General features: G+C 54.5%; 1 protein-coding gene across 2 annotated transcripts in view; it reads left to right on the top strand.

Annotated features, from left to right (window-relative positions):
• AFDN (afadin, adherens junction formation factor) overlaps positions 1 to 19,992 on the top strand; it is a 126,615-nt gene that overhangs the window by 85,076 nt on the left and 21,547 nt on the right. For both annotated transcript variants that reach the window (XM_058674117.1, XM_058673672.1), the window contains exons 19-22: positions 221 to 364; positions 1,628 to 1,826; positions 4,572 to 4,675; positions 7,483 to 7,569. In XM_058674117.1, coding sequence (XP_058530100.1) covers positions 221 to 364; positions 1,628 to 1,826; positions 4,572 to 4,675; positions 7,483 to 7,569 — 534 coding nt within the window. The remainder of the gene's footprint in view (positions 1 to 220; positions 365 to 1,627; positions 1,827 to 4,571; positions 4,676 to 7,482; positions 7,570 to 19,992) is intronic.

Raw genomic sequence — 19,992 nt, 5'->3', positions numbered from 1 at the left:
GAAGATTGTCAGAATGCCTTGTGAACCCCAGGAACTCGGCACAAGTGTTTGGTGCACTTCCGAGGCATCTAAAAACCTTCTAAGACCTGCTTTCAGGGATATTATGTGTATCGTTACTAGGAGTATTTTTTTCTAAAAAAAGAGAAGTTTTATAAATGTTACCTAAAACTGTTTAAGAAATGCTTTTAAATCTTGACCGTTTGTTCATTCTTTTTCATAGGCTACCACTTTACTCACCATGGATAAATACGCCCCTGAGGACGTCCCCCATGTTAACAGCACCTGCTTCAAGTTAAACTCCCTGCAGCTGCACGCCCTGCTGCAGAACTATCACTGTGCGCCAGATGAGCCATTCATCCCTGCGGTGAGTGCAGCAGGGATGTGCGGAGCAGTGCCCGGCCTGCCTGCAGTGCGGTGAGGGCGTGCGGAGCCGAGGGCGTGCGGAGCCAAGGTGTGCGGAGCCGCGCTTGGCCCGTGCTTGGCCCGTCTTCAAGTGCAGCCCAGGAAGCCAGCTGTGCTTTACACATCTGCAGGGATGGAATTCCAGCGGTTAGGTTGTGGAGGGAACACTGGAGGAGAGCAGTCTGGAGTTCAGTTGAAGGAGGGCCAGAGCGAGAGCAGTTGCTGCAGCCACAGGGGCCCAGTGGCTGTGCCACGTCTGCCTGTGCAGGTCACCGCATGTCCGCTGGCGAGTCCAGAGGAAGGCGAGTCCACAGTGTCCAGTCTCACCTGGCCTGTGGCATGCCTGCTGCTTCTGAGAAGGAGTAGAGAAGCAGCCCAGTCCACAGGTTCTGCACAGCGAGCAGCACCAGAGTCCTAGCACAGGCCGCGTGTGTCTGAGCTCCGGAAGCTAAGCCGGTGGTAGACCTGCAGTGTGCAGTGGGATGGTGGCCCAGGACACGCAGGAACTAGCCCAAGCCAGGTGTGCCTGTAGCAAGAGCTCAGCGTGCTCCTAGATGAGGTGAGAGTCATGTGCAGGTGTGAGTGTCACAGCTGGCCAAAAGGAAGCCAGCTGGAACGCGCATGCCCTGTGTGTCCATCTGTGGGCATTTCCGGGACAGCCTGAGCTGATCTCTGGGTCAGGAGCCTGGAATCGGGGTGGAGAAGGCGCAGCGCCAGGCACGTGGTCTGCTCAGCACAGGAGTGGTGCTGCCTGAGGCCTTGCTGCTCGGGTGGAACTGCGCAGTGAGGACGGGGAGGATTTGTGACTGCCCTGTGTGTGGGAGGCCAGTGTGCCCTCGTGGAGCTTGATTCAGAAGTAGCTTGCATGGGCAGCATGTCCTGGAACCGTTGCGCTGCCCTGCACCCGTCTGTTCAAGTTTAACACTGTGCCGTTGTACGCTGCACTGAAACATGACTTGGCAGCTGAAACTGAAATTTATTCAAGAAGTATGTGAGGAAAAGAATGCTACTTTGGAAAGACACATTTCTTCTGACAGTTCAGCAGTTCCCAGTTGAAACTGCTCATTATTTGGAGTTGACAATCGATACCTTGATTTGTAGAGTTCTGGTTTCCTGCGGCAGGTGGTGAGCGCTGCCCGAGCCCAGCGTGCTGCCATGAGGACCCTGTCGTGAGGCTGCTCGGTCACGGGCTAGGTCATGGAGTGGCTGTTTGTTTCGCCAACAGGAGCTGATAGAAAACGTGGTGGCTGTCGCTGAGAACACCGCCGACGAGCTGGCCCGCAGTGACGGGCGGGACGTGCAGCTGGAGGAGGATCCCGACCTGCAGCTGCCCTTCCTGTTGCCAGAAGACGGCTATTCCTGCGATGTGGTCCGGAACATTCCCAGTGGCCTCCAGGAGTTCTTAGAACCCCTGTGCCAGAGAGGTGAGCGCCGCTCAGCGTGGTTTCTGCAGTGGCGGTGCGGGCCAAGCATCCGGCAGCACCTCTCATGGGTGCCCTCTCATTGCCCCCCTTACTGGTGTGTCCTGAGTCCAGGAAGGGGCTCGTCTGCTGAGAGCTGAGGTGTAAACTTGGAAGTGGCTTGCCTGCACTCCAGTTAGAGCCCTGTCCCCCAGAGCTTCCTCTGGGCCAGGCAATCTCTGAGGAGTGGGCTGTGGTTACTGTGCAGAGTGCACTGCTGCCTGGGACCGCACTGCCCGTGTGGTGCCAGCCGCGAGTCACACACTCATCTCTGCCTTCAGTTTCTTGTTTGAGAAGCAGAGCTATAGAGGCCTCCCCTCCACCTCCCAGCATTCCCAAAGTGCCTGCAGTGGCCAGGCTGCCCCTGGGGTGACCTCTTTCGGGCTCCAGGCCCTCCTCCCTGTCATCTCTAGGATGGCAGTGAACTGAGGAGAACCATCCAGGGCCCTGTTTCCCGTCTGTGCTCCCGGGAGAGACCTGGGGGCCGTCTCTCCTTGTTGGCCCCTGCCTTGAGACGCTGCTCCTGCTTTGGGAAACCAGGCCTCGCCTCTGAGCCTGTCTGCTTCCCTCGTGTCCCTGCGCAGGCACTAATGTTGGTGTGGCCTGCCACATGGCATTTGCCAAGTGCTGAACTCTGTTGTGGGCATGTACTGGTGGGCACCCTTGGCTTCTCAGGTGTGCTGCCAGCCCCATGCCAGGAAGCCCGCAGGAGCCCAGGTTAGCGATAGGAAAAAGTACGTAACTTAGAATGCTTGAGCAGCTGCCAGTTTCATAACATGTGCCTTACAGACCTGCCAGCTTGGAGAAGAGCAAGGTGTGGGCTTGAAGCTCTGTTGGCGAATTGCCCGCGGGCGCCCGTGGGTGGTGACTTCTCGGGCACCTGTGCTCTTCCGTCATGTTCTTGGCATGGCCGCCTTGTTTTCTGAGCGCCTGTCTCCTGTGAAAGCCTTAGAAAGAATTGCTGGTTTCTCTCTGGCACTCGTGCTGCACCTCTCCAGGCTTGGTTCTTTGTAAGCTGACTTCAGGGCTGTGTGCTGTTGCTGTGTGTTCCTTTGTGCTTTCATACACAAAGGAGATTTCTATGAGAGGACTGTCAAACCAGTCTGAACTCATAGCAGCTCTGAGCTGCATGCCTTAGGCTGATGACGCAGACCGCCTCCCTGCAGTGTGGTCGCTTTGTTAAGGAGACGTGAGACGGAGCGTGCGTTTGCTGATACTCCAGTCTGGTGAATCTGAGTCCATGGAGTGTGAGCACGACATTCAAGGTGTAGGGTGTATTTTAGTGAAACTCAGTTGAAGGCCTGACTTAAAAAAAGAAAGATTTATTTGTTTGTATTGGAAAGTCAGATTTATAGAGAGAAGGAGAGGCAAAGACCTTCCGTCTGCTGGTTCGCTCCCCAAGTGGCCACAACGGCCGGAGCTGAGCGGTCTGAACTGAAGCCAGGAGCCAGGAGCCTCTTCCCAGTCTCCCATGAGGGTGCCAGGCCCCAAGGCCTTGGGCCGTCCTCCACTGCCTTCCCAGGCCACAAGCAGGGAGCTGGGTGGGAAGTGGAGCAGTTGGGATATGAACCGGGCCCAAATCCATAACAGTTTAAAAAAGAATAAAATCAAGTAGATTCACTTTGATATTGCTGACATCTCCTTTTCCTTCTGTGAAGACTAAACCTCGTAAGAGTCCAAAAGCAGCGGTCAGGCTGGTTCTCTGGCCATGGGCTGTGTCCTCTCGTGGTCAGAGGGTCCTCTCTGCCAGCCTGGTTAGTGCTGCTGGGTGCCTGGGCTGCCGAAGGCACGCAGGTTGGTCCCTGTGTAAGGGCAGGTGCTACAGTGTGTCGGGAAAACCACTGAGAAACTGAAGACTAAATGAAGAACCATACGCCTAGAACTGTAAGGCTTTTGTAAAGATGTGTTTGACTTTGATGAAAATACCAGAGGTATTCTTATTGTTGTTAAGATTTATTTTATTTAAAATTTGAAAGAGCTACCGAGATAAGGACAGAGCAAGAGAGAGAGGAGCCTTTCTTCTGCTGGTTCGCTCCCCAAATGGCCGCAGCAGCTGGTGCTGGGCCAGGCTGAAGCCAGGAGCCTGGGCCTCATCGGGGCTTCTCCCATGTGGGTGCAGGGGCCCAAGCACTTGGTCCGTTTTCTGCTTTCCCAGGTGCATCAGCAGGCAGGGGGATGGGAAGTGAATTGGTGACCAAATGACACATTGGTGACCAAAGGCAGGGGCACAATCAGCCGTGCCACAGCATTGGCCCTGAGATGTCGTTTACAATGTTATGCAGTTATTCTGACATTTGTTTGTTAGAACTTTAATTGAATGACCTTACAAGAAAGTTTGGGCAGATTTGTGAGACAGAGCTAGGTGACTGGAGTTCCTGGGCAGGTCAGTGTGTGTGTCCTTGGCCAGCTCTGAGTGTGGCGGGCAGGCAGCAGCCCTGGGCTGGCCTTGCCCAGTCCCCTCCTGTACCTCCCAGGCTAGTAGAGTGCACAGAGAAGCAAGGAAATGTTGTTTCGGAAAACAGATCAAGTAGAGTCCGAGTTTGCTTCTCTTTGGTGCTAAAATGAACCAGACACACAACAGGACACGTCTTGAAATGCTCTTGTTGCAGAAGGAATAAAGATGCAGACGGAGAGCGGCCGCAGTTGGTCCTGCGGAGCGTGTGTGGCGTGTGCCCTCTCCACTTGGTGACCTGCTCTTTCGCTGCTTAGGGTTTTGCAGGTTAATCCCTCACGCACGGTCCCCGGGCACTTGGACAATCCACTTTGAAGGTGCTGATGATGAAGACCAGCTTGTGCGGGACAACACAGAACTGGCAAGTATTGTGGGGCTGGCAGGACGGAGACGAGGCCGCCTGACTCTGACGTGGAGCAGCCGCTTACGTGCCCTGAGCACGCTTTTGGTCACCAAATTTAGTCACTTAAATACGATTTTATTAAAATCGCTCCAACCCATGCCTTATATAGATAAATTTGTTATTTACCTATAGACAGTATCTTTACACTTTTGTCTATAAACGGTGCTTTTAAAAATAATTTTATGATCATACTTTGTCAGCCTTAGTTTAGTATTTTAAAACATTAATATCGTAGCTTTAACAGGTTTTATTAGAAAAATATTTTTTCCTAAGCTTGCCTTGAATGTATGTCACATTTACTAATATTTTCTGTCTTTTTGGAAGAGTAATAAAGCTTATCATATTCTGGTTTCATATATTTTTAGGGAAAATTCTAATGTTGCTTCCTACAGAGAGTTTTTTTTACAGATTGTTAAGATTTTTCCTATTTATTTGGAAGGCAGCGTGAGAGAAGGAAAGAGAGCTTTGATCCACTGATCCCGTCTCTAGATGGGGCGGAGTCAGGCGGAGCTCAGGGCCGGGGCTGTGCAGGGCGCCCCTGTGGCACGCTGGGTGTCACAAGGGACGGCTTAGCTGGCTCTGACAGTGCTGGCCCTTTACGAGAGTCAGGGGCAAGAAGCTTCAGACAAATCATGGGAATTGTTTATTTTAAGAAGACAGTGACAGAGAGAGCAAGGTCTTGGAACCACTGGTTCACTCCCCAGATGGCCGCAGCGGGTAGGGCCGCCAGGCCTGAGCCAGCACCCTGGGTCCCCTGGGGTCCCCTACTCGGGCCACAGGCCCAGGAGTTGGGCCGCCTCCCACTGCTTTCCCAGGCAGTGACGTGGAGCCCGTGCCCAAGGCCAGAGCCAAGGACGCTTTCTGTTTACCCAGGCAGTGACATGGAGCCCGTGCCCAAGGCCAGAGCCAAGGACGCTTTCTGTTTACCCAGGCAGTGACATGGAGCCTGTGCCCAAGGCCAGAGCCAAGGACGCTTTCTGTTTACCCAGTTCACAGTCAGGCGTTTAGGATTGCTTGCATGCTTCAGCCTTGGAAACCTGCAGAGCCATCCACGGCCGTGAGCTCCACGGTCACGTGTACTGATGAGTGAGCCGGCTTCTCATGCCTCTTCCCGACCCTGCTGGCGAGCGCTTGCTTGTCAATCCTACGTAATAGTAGCTGCTGCGTTTGTTAGGATTTAATTGACAAAGAGAGATAGGAGTGTGCCGTCTTCAGAGTCACTTCCCAAGTGACAACAGCAGTAGCTGGGGCTAGGCCGAGCCCAAACCAGGTTCTTGGAGCTCAGTCCAGGTCTCCCAGGTGGCTGGCTGAGACTCGGGCCCCCGAGCGTGATGCTGTTTCCCAGGTGCGTTAGCGGGAGCTGCGCTTGCTGCAGAGCTGGGCCCTAGCCCGGGCACCGAACGTGACACGCGGTGCTCCAACGCTGTATTCATGACCCCAGCAGCAGGGACAAACACCCTCTCGGGTGGAGCCGTGATTTCTTGTCTTTCTGGTTCGTTTCCAGATTCCTCAGACTATAGATTTTGATGAACATCATCTAATTTTCTGTAATCCTCTCAATTTTTTTCCTTTTTTAAAAACTTTATTTTTATTGCTAAGTCAGATATACAGATAGGAGGAGAGACAGAGAGGAAGCTCTTTCATCTGATGGTTCACCCCCCCCCCCCCCAAGTGGTCACACCAGCCGAAACTGAGCTGAGCAGGAGCCAGGAGGTTCTTCCAGGTCTCCCATGTGGGTCTCAAGGCTTGGGCTGTCCTTGACTGCTTTCCCAGGCCACAAGCAGGGAGCTGGATGGGAAGCGGGACCGCCAGGATTAGAACCGGCGCCCATATGGGATCCTGACACATTCAAGGCAAGGACTTTAACTGCTAGGCTACTGTGCCAGGCCCTCAAAATATTCTTCTCACAGGCTTTTAAATTTTCATTCCAAGTGAAAGTGCTTGTATTTAACCTTGTTGAGATAAGCTTTCCTGGCTTGTTTGGTTAGCCAGGTTCTCCCTTGCTCTGTGCCATTTTCTCAGCTGTGCTTACCCTTTGGCATGACTTTGGGCATGTGTCCTGTTGTTGGATGCCGCTGCCCGGTAGCTGGCCTGGCCGCGGGGCTGGGACCTTGGCGCCGTAGACTCGGAGTGCTCAGTACTGCCCCTGAGCGGCTGTGTCTTCATGTTGTCTGTCCTTCCTGTAGGCTGTATAAAATAAGTTCACGTTTCTTCTTAGGCTATAAGTAAACCTTGCAATTGATTGCAAGTAAAAATCGGTTTTTTCCTTTATGATAGATTTTTTTAAGATTTATTTTTATTGCCAAGTTATATATAGAGAGAAGGAGAGGCAGAGAGGAAGATCTTCCTCTGATGATTCACTCCCCAAGTGACCTGATATTAATGAAAAATTAGCTATATATTTTGTTTGAGAAGTGGTCAGAAGGTATAGGCAGAAACTTCCCGCCAGCTGATTCACTCTTGGTGTGTGCAGCAGCTGGGACCACAGTCCTGGGCTCCCAGGACGCAGCTCAGCAGGCGGCTGGCCGCCGAGTGGTGGGGCGGGCCTGGGCTGCCTGTGTCCCTGGAAGTCTGTAGAGGTCATGACCACACTCGGCTTGAGGACAGGAGTTGAATGCTGTCGTTCAGTTCCTCGGGCTGACTCGGGAAGCACATGGTGTGGCTTTGGCCTTGCCGTTCCCCTTGTTGGCTGCTGGCTGTGTTGTGAGCTCCTGAGCACGTGCAGTGCACGCGTTCCATCTCAGTAACCTGTGCTTCTCCGCCAGGCCCAGCCTCTGAGGAAGGAGCCCGAGATCATCACTGTGACCTTGAAGAAGCAGAATGGAATGGGCCTCAGCATCGTGGCGGCAAAGGTAAGAGCCGGGCTCGTGTGGCCCTGCTCTCTGCCCGCCTCAGGTTGGCCGTGGCTCAGTGTTGTTTGCTGGGGAGGAACCAGGGTGCTCTCAGCTCAGAGTGGGGTGCCTTCCTATTGTGAAAAGGCCCTTGTGGGAGGGAGGCCTCGAGATGGCACAGGCACACTGAGCTCCGTTGCCCCCTGCGGGCCCCGAGGCCTCACCGTCGCAGGTGCGGGGCAGAGCGTGGCTCCGGCTGCTCTCTGGGCTGCCTCCAGCCCGTCGTCAGTGGCGGATCTGAGCCGACACGAGTGCGTGGTGTGACCCTTGGAGGGACTTACTCCCACGCCTCTTCACTGGGCTGCTTCTCACTGGGGTTTGTTCCTAATGAATTCTAGCTGGGAGTCATATATATTCAGTGAGGCAAATGTCATTGTTTCTGAAGAGTTGATTTCTTGGAGAGTGGGAGCAGAGAGGGAGACCTCCAACTGCTTGTGCACTTCTCAGCCGGGTGCGGCAGCTGTGCTGGACCTTCCGTGTGGGCGCAGGCCACTCGCCACTGCTTTTCCCACTCGGTTAGCAGGGAGCTGGGTGGGAAGCGGGGCAGCTGAGACAGACCCTGTGGTCTGCACGGGCTGCTGCTGGCATGGGCACTGGTCTCACTTGCTGTGCCACAGCACTGGATCCCACATGTGATCTTGATTATTTGGCTAATCTTCAGTACTTCAATTTCCACCAGCTTCCCTAAGGTTTTTCTTGAAGCAGCATTGTTGAAGGCGTCTGGAAAGCCTGAGTTCCTAGAGCAGTGAGATGCCTTCTAAGTTGCATCTCATGAAGGAATTCTGAGAAATACTAAATTGTTAATGATCAAAAGTTGAGTGTAAGATTTGTTTTTCCTCTATGCTGGAATGATACCGTCCCAGATTTGAGTTGGGAATGGATGGACTGTCATTGGGAGTCCTGAGCCCCTCCTGCCTCGAGCCCTGCGGTGTTTTCACACGTCCCCGACAAAGGTGCCTTCCTTTGCAGTGGGGTCTGTCCCTGTGGTGGGGTGTTCCTTTGCAGTGGGGTCTGTCCCTGTGGTGGGGTGTTCCTTTGCAGTGGGGTCTGTCCCTGTGGTGGGGTGTTCCTTTGCAGTGGAGTCTGTCCCTGTGGTGGGATGTTCCTTTGTAGTGGGTTCTGTCCCTGTGGTGGGGTGTTCCTTTGCAGTGGGGTCTGTCCCTGTGGTGGGATGTTCCTTTGCAGTGGGGTCTGTCCCTTTGGTGGGTTGTTCCTTTGTAGTGGGGTCTGTCCCTGTGGTGGGATGTTCCTTTGCAGTGGGGTCTGTCCCTGTGGTGGGATGTTCCTTTGCAGTGGGGTCTGTCCCTTTGGTGGGTTGTTCCTTTGTAGTGGGGTCTGTCCCTGTGGTGGGATGTTCCTTTGCAGTGGGGTCTGTCCCTTTGGTGGGTTGTTCCTTTGCAGTGGGGTCTGTCCCTGTGGTGGGGTGTTCCTTTGCAGTGGGGTCTGTCCCTGTGGTGGGGTGTTCCTTTGCAGTGGGGTCTGTCCCTGTGGTGGGGTGTTCCTTTGCAATGGGGTCTGTCCCTGTGGTGGGGTGTTCCTTTGTAGTGGGGTCTGTCCCTGTGGTGGGATGTTCCTTTGTAGTGGGGTCTGTCTCTGTGATGGGATGTTCCTTTGTAGTGGGTTCTGTCCCTGTGGTGGGATGTTCCTTTGCAATGGGGTCTGTCCCTTTGGTGGGTTGTTCCTTTGTAGTGGGGTCTGTCCCTGTGGTGGGATGTTCCTTTGCAGTGGGGTCTGTCCCTGTGGTGGGGTGTTCCTTTGCAGTAGGGTCTGTCCCTGTGGTGGGGTGTTCCTTTGCAGTGGGGTCTGTCCCTGTGGTGGGGTGTTCCTTTGCAGTGGGGTCTGTCTCTGTGGTGAGGTGTCCCTTTGTAGTGGGGTCTGTCCCTGTGGTGGGGTGTTCCTTTGCAGTGGGGTCTGTCCCTGTGGTGGGGTGTTCCTTTGCAATGGGGTCTGTCCCTTTGGTGGGTTGTTCCTTTGTAGTGGGGTCTGTCTCTGTGGTGGGGTGTTCCTTTGCAGTGGAGTCTGTCCCTGTGGTGGGGTGTTCCTTTGCAGTGGGGTCTGTCCCTGTGGTGGGGTGTTCCTTTGCAGTGGGGTCTGTCCCTGTGGTGGGGTGTTCCTTTGCAGTGGGGTCTGTCCCTGTGGTGGGGTGTTCCTTTGCAGTGGGGTCTGTCCCTGTGGTGGGGTGTTCCTTTGTAGTGGGGTCTGTCCCTGTGGTGGGGTGTTCCTTTGCAGTGGGGTCTGTCTCTGTGGTGAGGTGTCCCTTTGTAGTGGGGTCTGTCCCTGTGGTGGGGTGTTCCTTTGCAGTGGGGTCTGTCCCTGTGGTGGGGTGTTCCTTTGCAATGGGGTCTGTCCCTTTGGTGGGTTGTTCCTTTGTAGTGGGGTCTGTCTCTGTGGTGGGGTGTTCCTTTGCAGTGGAGTCTGTCCCTGTGGTGGGGTGTTCCTTTGCAGTGGGGTCTGTCCCTGTGGTGGGGTGTTCCTTTGCAGTGGGGTCTGTCCCTGTGGTGGGGTGTTCCTTTGCAGTGGGGTCTGTCCCTGTGGTGGGGTGTTCCTTTGCAGTGGGGTCTGTCCCTGTGGTGGGGTGTTCCTTTGCAATGGGGTCTGTCCCTTTGGTGGGATGTTCCTTTGTAGTGGGGTCTGTCCCTGTGGTGGGATGTTCCTTTGTAGTGGGGTCTGTCTCTGTGATGGGATGTTCCTTTGTAGTGGGTTCTGTCCCTGTGGTGGGGTGTTCCTTTGCAATGGGGTCTGTCCCTGTGATGGGATGTTCCTTTGCAATGGGGTCTGTCCCTGTGATGGGATGTTCCTTTGCAGTGGGGTCTGTGCCTGTGGTGGGATGTTCCTTTGCAATGGGGTCTGTCCCTGTGGGATGTTCCTTTGCAATGGGGTCTGTCCCTGTGGTGAGGTGTCCCTTTGTAGTGGGGTCTGTCCCTGTGGGATGTTCCTTTGTAGTGGGGGTCTGTCCCTGTGGTGGGATGTTCCTTTGTAGTGGGGTCTGTCCCTGTGATGGGATGTTCTTTTGCAGTGGGGTCTGTCCCTGTAGTGGGGTGTTCCTTTGTAGTGGGGTGTTCTCTGGCGTACAGCACATAACCCCAGGTAGGAAGAAAGTGAACATGTAGGGCTAATTTGTGAGAAGTCAGGTGTTTGCTTTGCTGCCATGCCTCTTTTATCCTGAAAGTTAATGTTTAGTACAAATGTTCACCTGCGTCTGAATGCTCGCTGAATTAGCTGTGGGGAAATTTGTTGTCTCCAGTCTTGGGTTTAACGAGACTGATGCCTATAAAGCGCTAGTAAGGTCTGGTGTAGGGCCAGCGTTCAGGTGGCTGGTAAGGTCTGGTGTAGGGCCAGCGTTCGGGTGGCTGGTAAGGTCTGGTGTAGGGCCAGCGTTCGGGTGGCTGGTAAGGTCTGGTGTAGGGCCAGCGTTCGGGTGGCTGGTAAGGTCTGGTGTAGCGCCAGCGTTCGGGTGGCTGGTAAGGTCTGGTGTAGGGCCAGTGTTTGGGTGGCTGATAAAGTTGCCACCTGCGATGCCAGCAGACTACTCAGGTGCCACTTTGTGTCCTGGCTGCCTCATTTCTGATCGAGTCTCTCATTTGGGAAAAAAGCAAAGACGGCCCCAGTGCTTGGGCCCCTGTGTCTGCGTGGGAGACCTGGATGAAGCCCCTGGCTCCCGGCTTTGGTCTTGGCAGTTGTGGCCATCTGCGAAGGGAAACTGGGTGGAAAATCTCTTCTATTTTTCTCTGTAACACTGCCATTCAAACCTTTTAAAGTTTATTTATTTGAAAGAGTTATAGAGAGGTAGCAGAACCCTCCAGTGTCCTGGAAGGGAGGGGACTGCAGTGTTCCTCTCCCCAGATGGCGTTCCTCTCCCCAGATGGCTGAAGCAGAGCTGGGCCAGGCTGCAGCCAGGAGCCGGGGGCATCCTCGGGGTATCTGTGGACTCTTGGACTGTGGTGCTCTGGTTTCTCAGAAATGGAGCTGCTGGCGTGAGAATTGGCTCAGATGGGGCGCTGGCTTTCTCCGTAATGCCACAACACCAGTCCCATAGAGAAGTCTTAATAAAGGAAGACGTTCAGAGAAGTTGGGATCTCAGCCAGTCCTTGCCATATGAGTAGTTGGGAGAGGTATGGGAGGTCCGTGGTAGGGCCACTGACGACTCCAGCAGCGATCAGGCTGAGAGTGGGCCCAGAACAGTGGGCGCTGGGGTGCGTGGAGAGCAGAGAACAGGAGGGCTCAAGGGAGAGAGGACACTCTTGAACAGGGCAGCTTTAGGAGTGCCCTGGGTCCCGGGACTGGGGGAATCCGAGCCGGGGGGACCATGCTGGGCACAGGGCTGGCTCCCAGTGCTAAAGCCTGTAGACCCACAGCTCTGAGCGCTGGCCTTGAAGAGGGTGTGTCCTGGGCTGGACGTGACTCCGTCACACTGGACTGTGTGGGAGCACGTGCCGTGTGAGCTGTGTTAGTCCACTGTCGAAGAGCCTCCTGCCTGAGGTGTGACAGCTGTGGAGGGCAGGCTATGGCTTTGGGTCTTGGGTTCTGCAGTCTCCAAGCTTATTCAGTCCCGGCTGGCTTGTCTGTGTTGCTTCCAGTCTGCTTTAGGTAGGGGCATTCAGCCTCTTGGGCGTGGGGCAGTTTTGTTTGGTAGGCTAACGTGCCCCGTGAAGGAAGTAGGGGGCAGAGTCCCTGGGCGCCCCCTACCCCCCTCGAGGCGTCCGTCTTCTGCTAGCTGTTTGTCTCAGAGTATGACCTCTGTCCTTGTCGGCCTGCCAGGTGGCAGGTGGACAGTTAGGATAGTGTGCCAAGAACCAGGTACAGTCAGGCCTTTGTTCAGTGTTGCAGCAGAGCGGGCAGGCCGCCAGAGGATGAGGCGCCGCCTAGGCCTGTGTGTTCCCAGGAATGCTTGGGGCGCCTCTTGCTGAGGAGCACGGGCAGTGGGGGCTGCAGGGCTGCTCAGCGGAGAGCTGTGCTTCGGTGCCCAGTCGTGCCTGGACTCTGGAGCTGTAACTGCCTCTCCTGTCCGGCCGCCCTCTGCCCAGCTGCAGTACCCACACTGCCGGCCACAGCACTCCCTGTTGGCACTCTCTGCACTTCCTCATGTCCCGCCCCGGGGCTGTTGTGTGCTCTCACTCGCACCCACGGGAGCAGGGCCTGCTCTTTGTCCCTTCAGCAGAGCGCTTTTGTCATGGAGACGACACCACAAGACGCTGTCACAGGTGGACTCCTGCCTTGGAGAGTGTGTCCAGCCCAGGTGCTTGCCCTGCCCTGCCGCAAGCCAGGAGGCCGCGGGGGCGAGGCGGGCGGAGGAGCTGTGGGGGCTCCCTGCGCCAGGATGAGCAAGGGAAGGCCGATGCTGGTGTGTGAGCAGGGTGCACATCACAGGTGGCTTGTGTCTGCCTTAAGAGAGATCTTTAAAAGGTTTAGTGGTTTCTTTCCCTCACTCCTTGGTCACGCTAAAAGCCACCCATCACAGGTCCTCTGGGAGAGGGATCCCCTTGGCACGGGCCCCCAGGCCGCCGCACAGCTGCCCCGTGCTCCCACACGGCCCCCAGGCCGCCGCACAGCTGCCCCGTGCTCCCACACGGCCCCCAGGCCGCCGCACAGCTGCCCCGTGCTCCCACATGGCCCCCAGGCCGCCGCACAGCTGCCCCGTGCTCCCACATGGCCCCCAGGCCGCCGCACAGCTGCCCCGTGCTCCCACATGGCCCCCAGGCCGCCGCACAGCTGCCCCGTGCTCCCACACGGGCTGGGCCCCAAGCCCCTTCCCTCTGAAGCATGAGGGCTGAGGCCACCCTGACAGGCGATTCTCTCTGTGGTCTCACTTTCAGTCTCTTCACATTTGTTCCACAATGGAGAAATAGCGTGTATAAATTTAAAACTGGTAGAAAAGTACGTTTTCTTGAAAGGGACCCCAGAGGCAGTCCCAGGGTGGCTCGTTGATCATCTTCCGTGTTGTGTGCCTTCGTACAAGCTGGACTGCCAGAGGCTGTTTATGCCTGCTCAGACAGGTGGTCCTAGTTGGTCGCCCTGTACACATGTTCCTCACCTCGTATCTGCAGGGACACGGTGGTCCCAGGAGAAAGGGTCTCCTCCCATGTAGCTGCGATGGTTCTCTTGGGACTCTAGCGTGGAGGGTAGTGAGGACCGTGCTCCCTGGGGCATATCCAGTGCTGGTGTGGGTTTTGGGCGTTGTTTAGGTAGCTCTAAGCCCAGTGTGGCTGGAGTGGGGCCAGGATGGGAGGCTGGAGGGCCATGCCGCACATCAGCCAGCTCTTGGCCCAGGAGGCCAGGTTGTTCTCAGCGTTGGACTGTGCAGGATCACATGTGCTGAGGGGGTGTACTGCCTTGGCATGTCAGCAGTCCTGAGACAGTGGGAGAGGACCAAGAGCGACTTGTTAGTACAACTTCGTTTCCAAGAGCTGTTGACCCCTGAGGTGGGCTTGTTGTATCGGTGAAATGAGCCTTCGAGGAGGTTTGTATAAAGGCAAAAACGATTGGAGTGCTGATTTAAAGACTGTTACCTTAATTGAAAAGCAGGGAGACACACATCTTGCCTCTGGTAATTGTTCCGCAGATGCTTGCCATCAGGCTGAGGCAGGCAGTCTGGCCCTTCCTGTGTGGGGAGCCTGGTCCCAAATGCTGCCTCCCAGGTCACATGTTAGCAGCTAGCATGATGTGGGGCAGAGCCAGGGTGGGACTCCAGGCCCCAGTGGGGGTCTGCACATCCCAAATGCAGCTTTAGACACCTGCCCCTGGAACACTGTTGCTATGCCGTGGAGCAGGACCAGTGGCTCTCAGAATTCCTACCAGTGACTAGTCAGGTTGTTGTGGTTGTTTGCCATGGAGAGCTGAGATGGCAGGTAGTGGACAGTCCGCGGTGGCAGGTATGTGGTGGGCGCAGTGGACCAGGGTGGCAGGCATTGTTTCTTGTTTACTGTGGAAGTGTCTGCATCGTGGCGAATACTGTTGGGTACTTACTGGATGGCAGTTCTCAGCTGAGTTAATGGATGGGCAGAGTGGATGAGAGAGGAAACTCAAAGTGAATTGGTCTGCCTTGAGGATGGTGTGTGCTGAAGCCGCATTGTAGCAGGACACACGAGGTGGAGGGCTGTGTGCCGTTTGGAACCTGTTGGCTTTAGTTAAGGTAAGTAGATATGTTACCTGATGGAACTCAGCTTAGGTGTCAGCACATAGATGCTGCCCCAGAATTAACTCAGAAAAATTGTCACCTAGGTCCTGGCACCATGGCTCAGTGGCTAAATCCTCACCTTGCAAGAGCACTGGTTCCTGTCCTGGCTGCTCCATTTCCCATCCTTGCTGGGAAAGCAGTAGAAGATGGCCCAAAGCCTTGGGATCGGGCACCCCACCCGTGCCCGTGTGGGAGACCCAGAGGAAGGTCTTGGCTGCTAGCTTAGCTCCTGGCTTTGGACGAGATGGGCTTATCTCAGGCCATCGTGGCCACTGGGGGAATAAACCAGCGGATGGAGGATCCTTCTGTCTCTCCTTCTCTCTGTAAATCTGATCAGCCTTCCAGTAAAAACAGCAGCCACCTGACTGAGGTAGAACGTGGTCAGACTACAGTCTGTTGTTGAAATGAGACAGGAAGTCTGGTTCACATGTGGCGCTGTTTACTTCCTGCTCCCCGCCCTGCCCCCGGCCTCTGGCTCAACTGTAAAACCTGTGTATGTGGCAAGGCCAGGGAGTGTCTGCGGTCATCTTGTGCACAGACCTGCACATGGCAGAGCCCACTCACTTCCTTGTCCCCGGGAGTGCGGTGGGTGCCATGCAGGGCAGTTGACCTTTGACAATGGTTGGGGCTTGGCCAGCATGGCGTGCAGCGTGTGGGGTAGAGCTGAGGGTGGCGTCCTGCGCACCTCGGTGCCCGTCCTGTCTGGGAGCGGGAGTGGCTGCCATTCCGCTCCGGGGAGCGCTGGAGCCGCTCTCGGGACAGGTGCTGCTGCTCCTGGGCTTGCAGTGTTTCCTCTGGAGGCGCCCCGAGCCTCTCGACCTTCCTGTGTCTGCTGCTGCTTTCTGGAACATGTGGGTTTGTGTCTAATTGGTGTGTGGCTCAGCGACTGTAACCCTGAACCGTGTTTTGATGTGAAGTTCCTGACTCGCCTTCCACATGGTGGTTGTGTGTTATGAAATCCAGATGACTTGGAAGCTGTGGGGATATGCAGCTTACTTTTTAAAACATTGCTTTTGGGGAAGTTTAGCATGCCACGTTTTGCTCGTCTGCGGGACAACATGATGCTTCCTGTTTAATTTGGATTTTAAAAAACAAACAATTCACTGTATTTTTATAGTTCTTTTTCAAGTTTAATAAAGTGCAGAGTGGATAAAAATCCAGGCGGACTGGTTACGTAAGAGGCCAAGGGTTACGTTGGCTGTGGCTCGCGTTGATAAAGGCCACGGTGTGTCATAGTAGCATCCAGTTGGGAATCGTGGCGGCCGGTCCCGAGGAACCAGCTGGGTGCTGGAGATGGAGACGTGGTTCTCTGTGGTCGGCAGGACCCAGGCCATGGTGAGTGTCGGCAGGGCGCGGCTGTGAGCAGGGGTGCACGCTCCACGTTGCTTGTCTTGGCCTGCCCGTCAGGCAGCATCTACACACCCACCTTCCTTGTTCTCTCTCTCATGCTGAAGGCTCTTCAGTTTCATAAAATGTGCTGGGAGCCTGTTGTTGAGGACGGAAGCTGCTGCGTTTCCTGCAGGGTCCCGGGTGCTGGGAGTGGACAGCAGGAAGCGCTGCTGGCTGTGTTGCACTTTAGTGTAAACGGCCCCTGAAACTTGTTTTTTTAAGACTGAACATCAGAATGGCAAGTTCTTGTAATACTTGGGATTTGTACTGTTTCACTTGGGAGAGAGGGCCAGTCAGTCCCTGAGTTGATGCTTTGTGTGCTGGCTTCCAAGCTTGCCATCACAGGATGCCTGAGCCGTGGAGCAGGAGGGTGGGGCCCCCGGCGCTGCCCACGCAGGCTGTCATTTAGTCCTTTGAAGGCAGAGGCTGCGCTCCCGCACCCCGTGGGAAAGGCCTCGTCGGTGTGCCTTCCCAGGGCGTGTCCGTGTGTTGGCTGGCACGTCTGTCTTGCCATTGTGTCCTCATGGCTTCTCTAAGCGACTTTTAAGACTGTATTTTATATTTGTATGCCAAAAATAAAATAGCAAATTATACAAAAGAATGAGTTTTTAAAACCGTTTTTATAATGATAGCCTCTGTGCTGATTTCTTGGCCTGATGGAAGTGTCACGGTCGGTTCCTGGACTGGGCGACGGGAGCTTGAGCTCAGTGCTCGCGAGCAGTTTCTTTCCCCGATGGCGCTCGTGCGCGTTTGGACTGCCGCAGTGTGGCCGCGTCCCGGGCTGAGTGTGAGGGAGCCCTGGTGGCCAGTGAGGCCAAGTGTGCCAGGTGCTCTTTACCTGGGTGCCACTCCGCTGTTGGAGGGCTCTGGCCTGAGGGCCGTCCAAGACCCGCAGCCTGCTGCCGCCCCTTCTTGCCTTTGCCGGCCGGAGCAGCGGTGGGACTGCAACTTCCTACCTTCTGGGCAGCACTGTGCCTGTCCCAGGAATTACCTCTCACTCTCAAGGTTCTTGAAGGTAGGATTGGTGTAGAGAACAAATTTTACAGGTGACTCTTTTAAACCTGAGCTAATTCCTGCCAAAAAGTGAGCTCTGTGGAGCATGGATCTTGCTGGTTGGTGGATCAGAGCAGTGTGGTTGGCGGGAGCAGAAGCCGCTGAGCCTGGGTGCTGTGCGTTGCTTCCTGGCCCCTGGTCTCCAGCCCTGTGACTGTTCCAAACTCCAGCTGGTTTCCACGTCTGAGAACAATGGGGCGGGATTCCTGCCGCCTGGCCAGCGCACCGTTCTTCCTCTGCCCCTCCCCTCTTTGGGATTGTTCTTGAATGGTGTTTTCATGCTGTTCATCACATCACACTCCCACAGTCTCCTGCTGGAATGTGTGAGGCACAGGACTCTGGCTGCGGCCGTGCCCACACGTGAGGGGCAGTGGCTGGGCGGCGGCCTCCAGGAGAGGTGGCGGGAGTGGCGGCCGGCGGCCCTGTGCCGTGGGCCCGTGGCCGAGGCGGTGCCGATCCTGTCGTCCCTCTGTCGCTGTGTCTCATACAGGTGAATGTGGGTTGTTTGCTCCAGCCTTTTGTCTGCTCCTCTCTGCCTTTGCTGCTGCCTCCTGTCCCTCAGCTGTCCTACCTGCTGCCCAGCTGCAGGGCCCCTCCAGGGTGTTGTAGACTGATGATGGGAAGCAGGCAGGGAGAGTTGTGTTCATTTTAAGAACTTAAGGTCAGTGTCTCCTGACTTCTGCGCCACCTGCCAGTTGGTGTTCAGGTCTCTGGAATCCCAGCGCGAGTCACAGAACCTGGACAAGGCATTTGGGTGGAATATCAAGAGTGTGGCTCTCATGTTCTGGAAGGAGATGCATTTTTGGTTTAAAAAAACATAGCTTCTGGTTTTGAGAATTATTTAATAACATTATTAAATTGCGTTTAATAAACTGTATTTCCTGCTACCTTTAGGATCTACACTTGTTTTCTAGAAGAACCCTCCATTGACTTTAAAGGCTGGTTTATTCAAGGAGGATTGGTTAATATTAGTGTGACTATAAACATTCTTTTAGTTTTTTGCGAGTAATAAATATGCTGAAAGGTCGTGATGCCTTTTCAAGTATCATTTTTAAGTGTTTTGGACAAGTAATTCTAGTAATTTTTACTTGGGTTTTTAGGTATTATTTTGCACTTAATTGCAGTGGCTCTTGCTGCTTTGCTTATGGTTGGAATTCAGGATAACGCTAGCTCATGTTTATAAGGAGAGCTTGTTTTATCTCTGCATAATTACAAATTTATGACTAGTACTTATGGTTGCGGGTGTGTACTTACAAAAGAAGTGTTGTTTAGAAGTAGAATGGGAGCCACACAAATAATGTTGATTTTTCTGCAAGTTACATTAAAAAGAAATCGGTGAAATCAGTTTTCAGAGTGTTTTGTTTTATCCTGTATGTCCAGAATGCTGTTTGAACAATGGTCAATAAAGAGTGGACTGGAGAAACTTGACATCCCGCCTCTTGGGGGAAGCCTCCGGGACTCGGTGTGTCGCTGCTGTGCACGGGGACGCCCTGCCCAGAGCCTCCAGGGCCACAGCACAGTGCCCTCCAGGTCGCTGGCCCACATCTGGCTGCTTGGGCCCCTGTGTTCACACTGTTGCTGACAGCTGCCAGCGACGGGCTACACTCACGAGGCAGAGGGTCCTGGGCTGAGAATCGCTGTAGGAGTGTAAAGCAGGAAGTGTAGATCGTTGTCTTATCATGCTAAGTGAGGTTATGCATTGTTACTTAGAAATAAGACATTGAAAAGTGGTTTAGTATTTGCTTTGGTGTGTGTGTTTGTGGTAGGTTATGAACTCCAGAGACGAAGAGGTTCACATTGCCACAGGTGGTGATTGGACCTGTCCAGTGGCTGACCTCTGACCTGTTTTGTCAGGTGGACATGAAGCTTCTGTGCCCTGTTGCACGCCTGGCTTCCAACCTTGACTGCTGTGGCCAGGCGGAGACAGTGGACACAATGTAGCCTGGCAAAAGGGGTGATGTTTTTGGTTGAAAATATCTATCCACACTGATTTGATATCTGTGGCCAGACATGTCATCGCTGGCTGTTCATCTCCAACTCGAACAGGTGGTGTGTCCCTGCAGGGAGCCATGGTGGCATGTGTTCCTATCTAGGAGATCCAGTTGCCAATCAAACGTGGACATGTCTTAAATATTCTGGATCCACGTTCTTTTCTTGGACTTCAAGCCTAGTTCCTGTCACCGTCCTTCTAGACATTCTGATGCATTGGCTGACCTTTAATCGTGTCGTGTTTATACCCAACGTTATATGCACGTTTAGATTCAGATTGGTCTTTGGAGGTGAGGTGTCTAATAATCAGGAGTTCCTCTTCCCTCAAAATGACAGGCAGATTTTCCTGTAAATTCAACCTACTTGGAATTAAAGGAATCACTTGTTAGATTAGAATTCAGACAAGTTGCCTGTGTGTAAGGAAATAGTTGCTCTTAGTTGGGGAGTGCTGTCTTTCCCTTCTTCTGTTGTGAAGTAGGGGTTGGAGTGGCCCTTCTCAGGTGGCACACTGGGCACCGGTCTGAGGTGAAGTCCCACCTCCCTGGCCCAGCAGTTAGGTTACTTGTGTGCTCGATGCGTTGTTGCTTCAGTACAATGGCCGACCCCCGTCTCAGATTTGCAATGAAGAGAAACCTGTAGGCGGCCCTGGGGAAGCTGCCGAAGCCAGGACAGTTCCTGCCAAGAGGCTGGCGAGAGTGGTGCAACTGCCCCCGCAGCGGTAGTGCACGGGGTGGGTGGGCACCCACCGGCACCTGAGTGAAGAGTGAGGAGGAGCTGCC

Source organism: Ochotona princeps, chromosome 1 (genome assembly GCF_030435755.1).
Source record: "Ochotona princeps isolate mOchPri1 chromosome 1, mOchPri1.hap1, whole genome shotgun sequence".
NCBI lineage: Eukaryota > Metazoa > Chordata > Mammalia > Lagomorpha > Ochotonidae > Ochotona > Ochotona princeps.
Note: the sequence above shows the minus strand (reverse complement) of the source record. Positions and strands in the feature narration are given on the sequence as shown.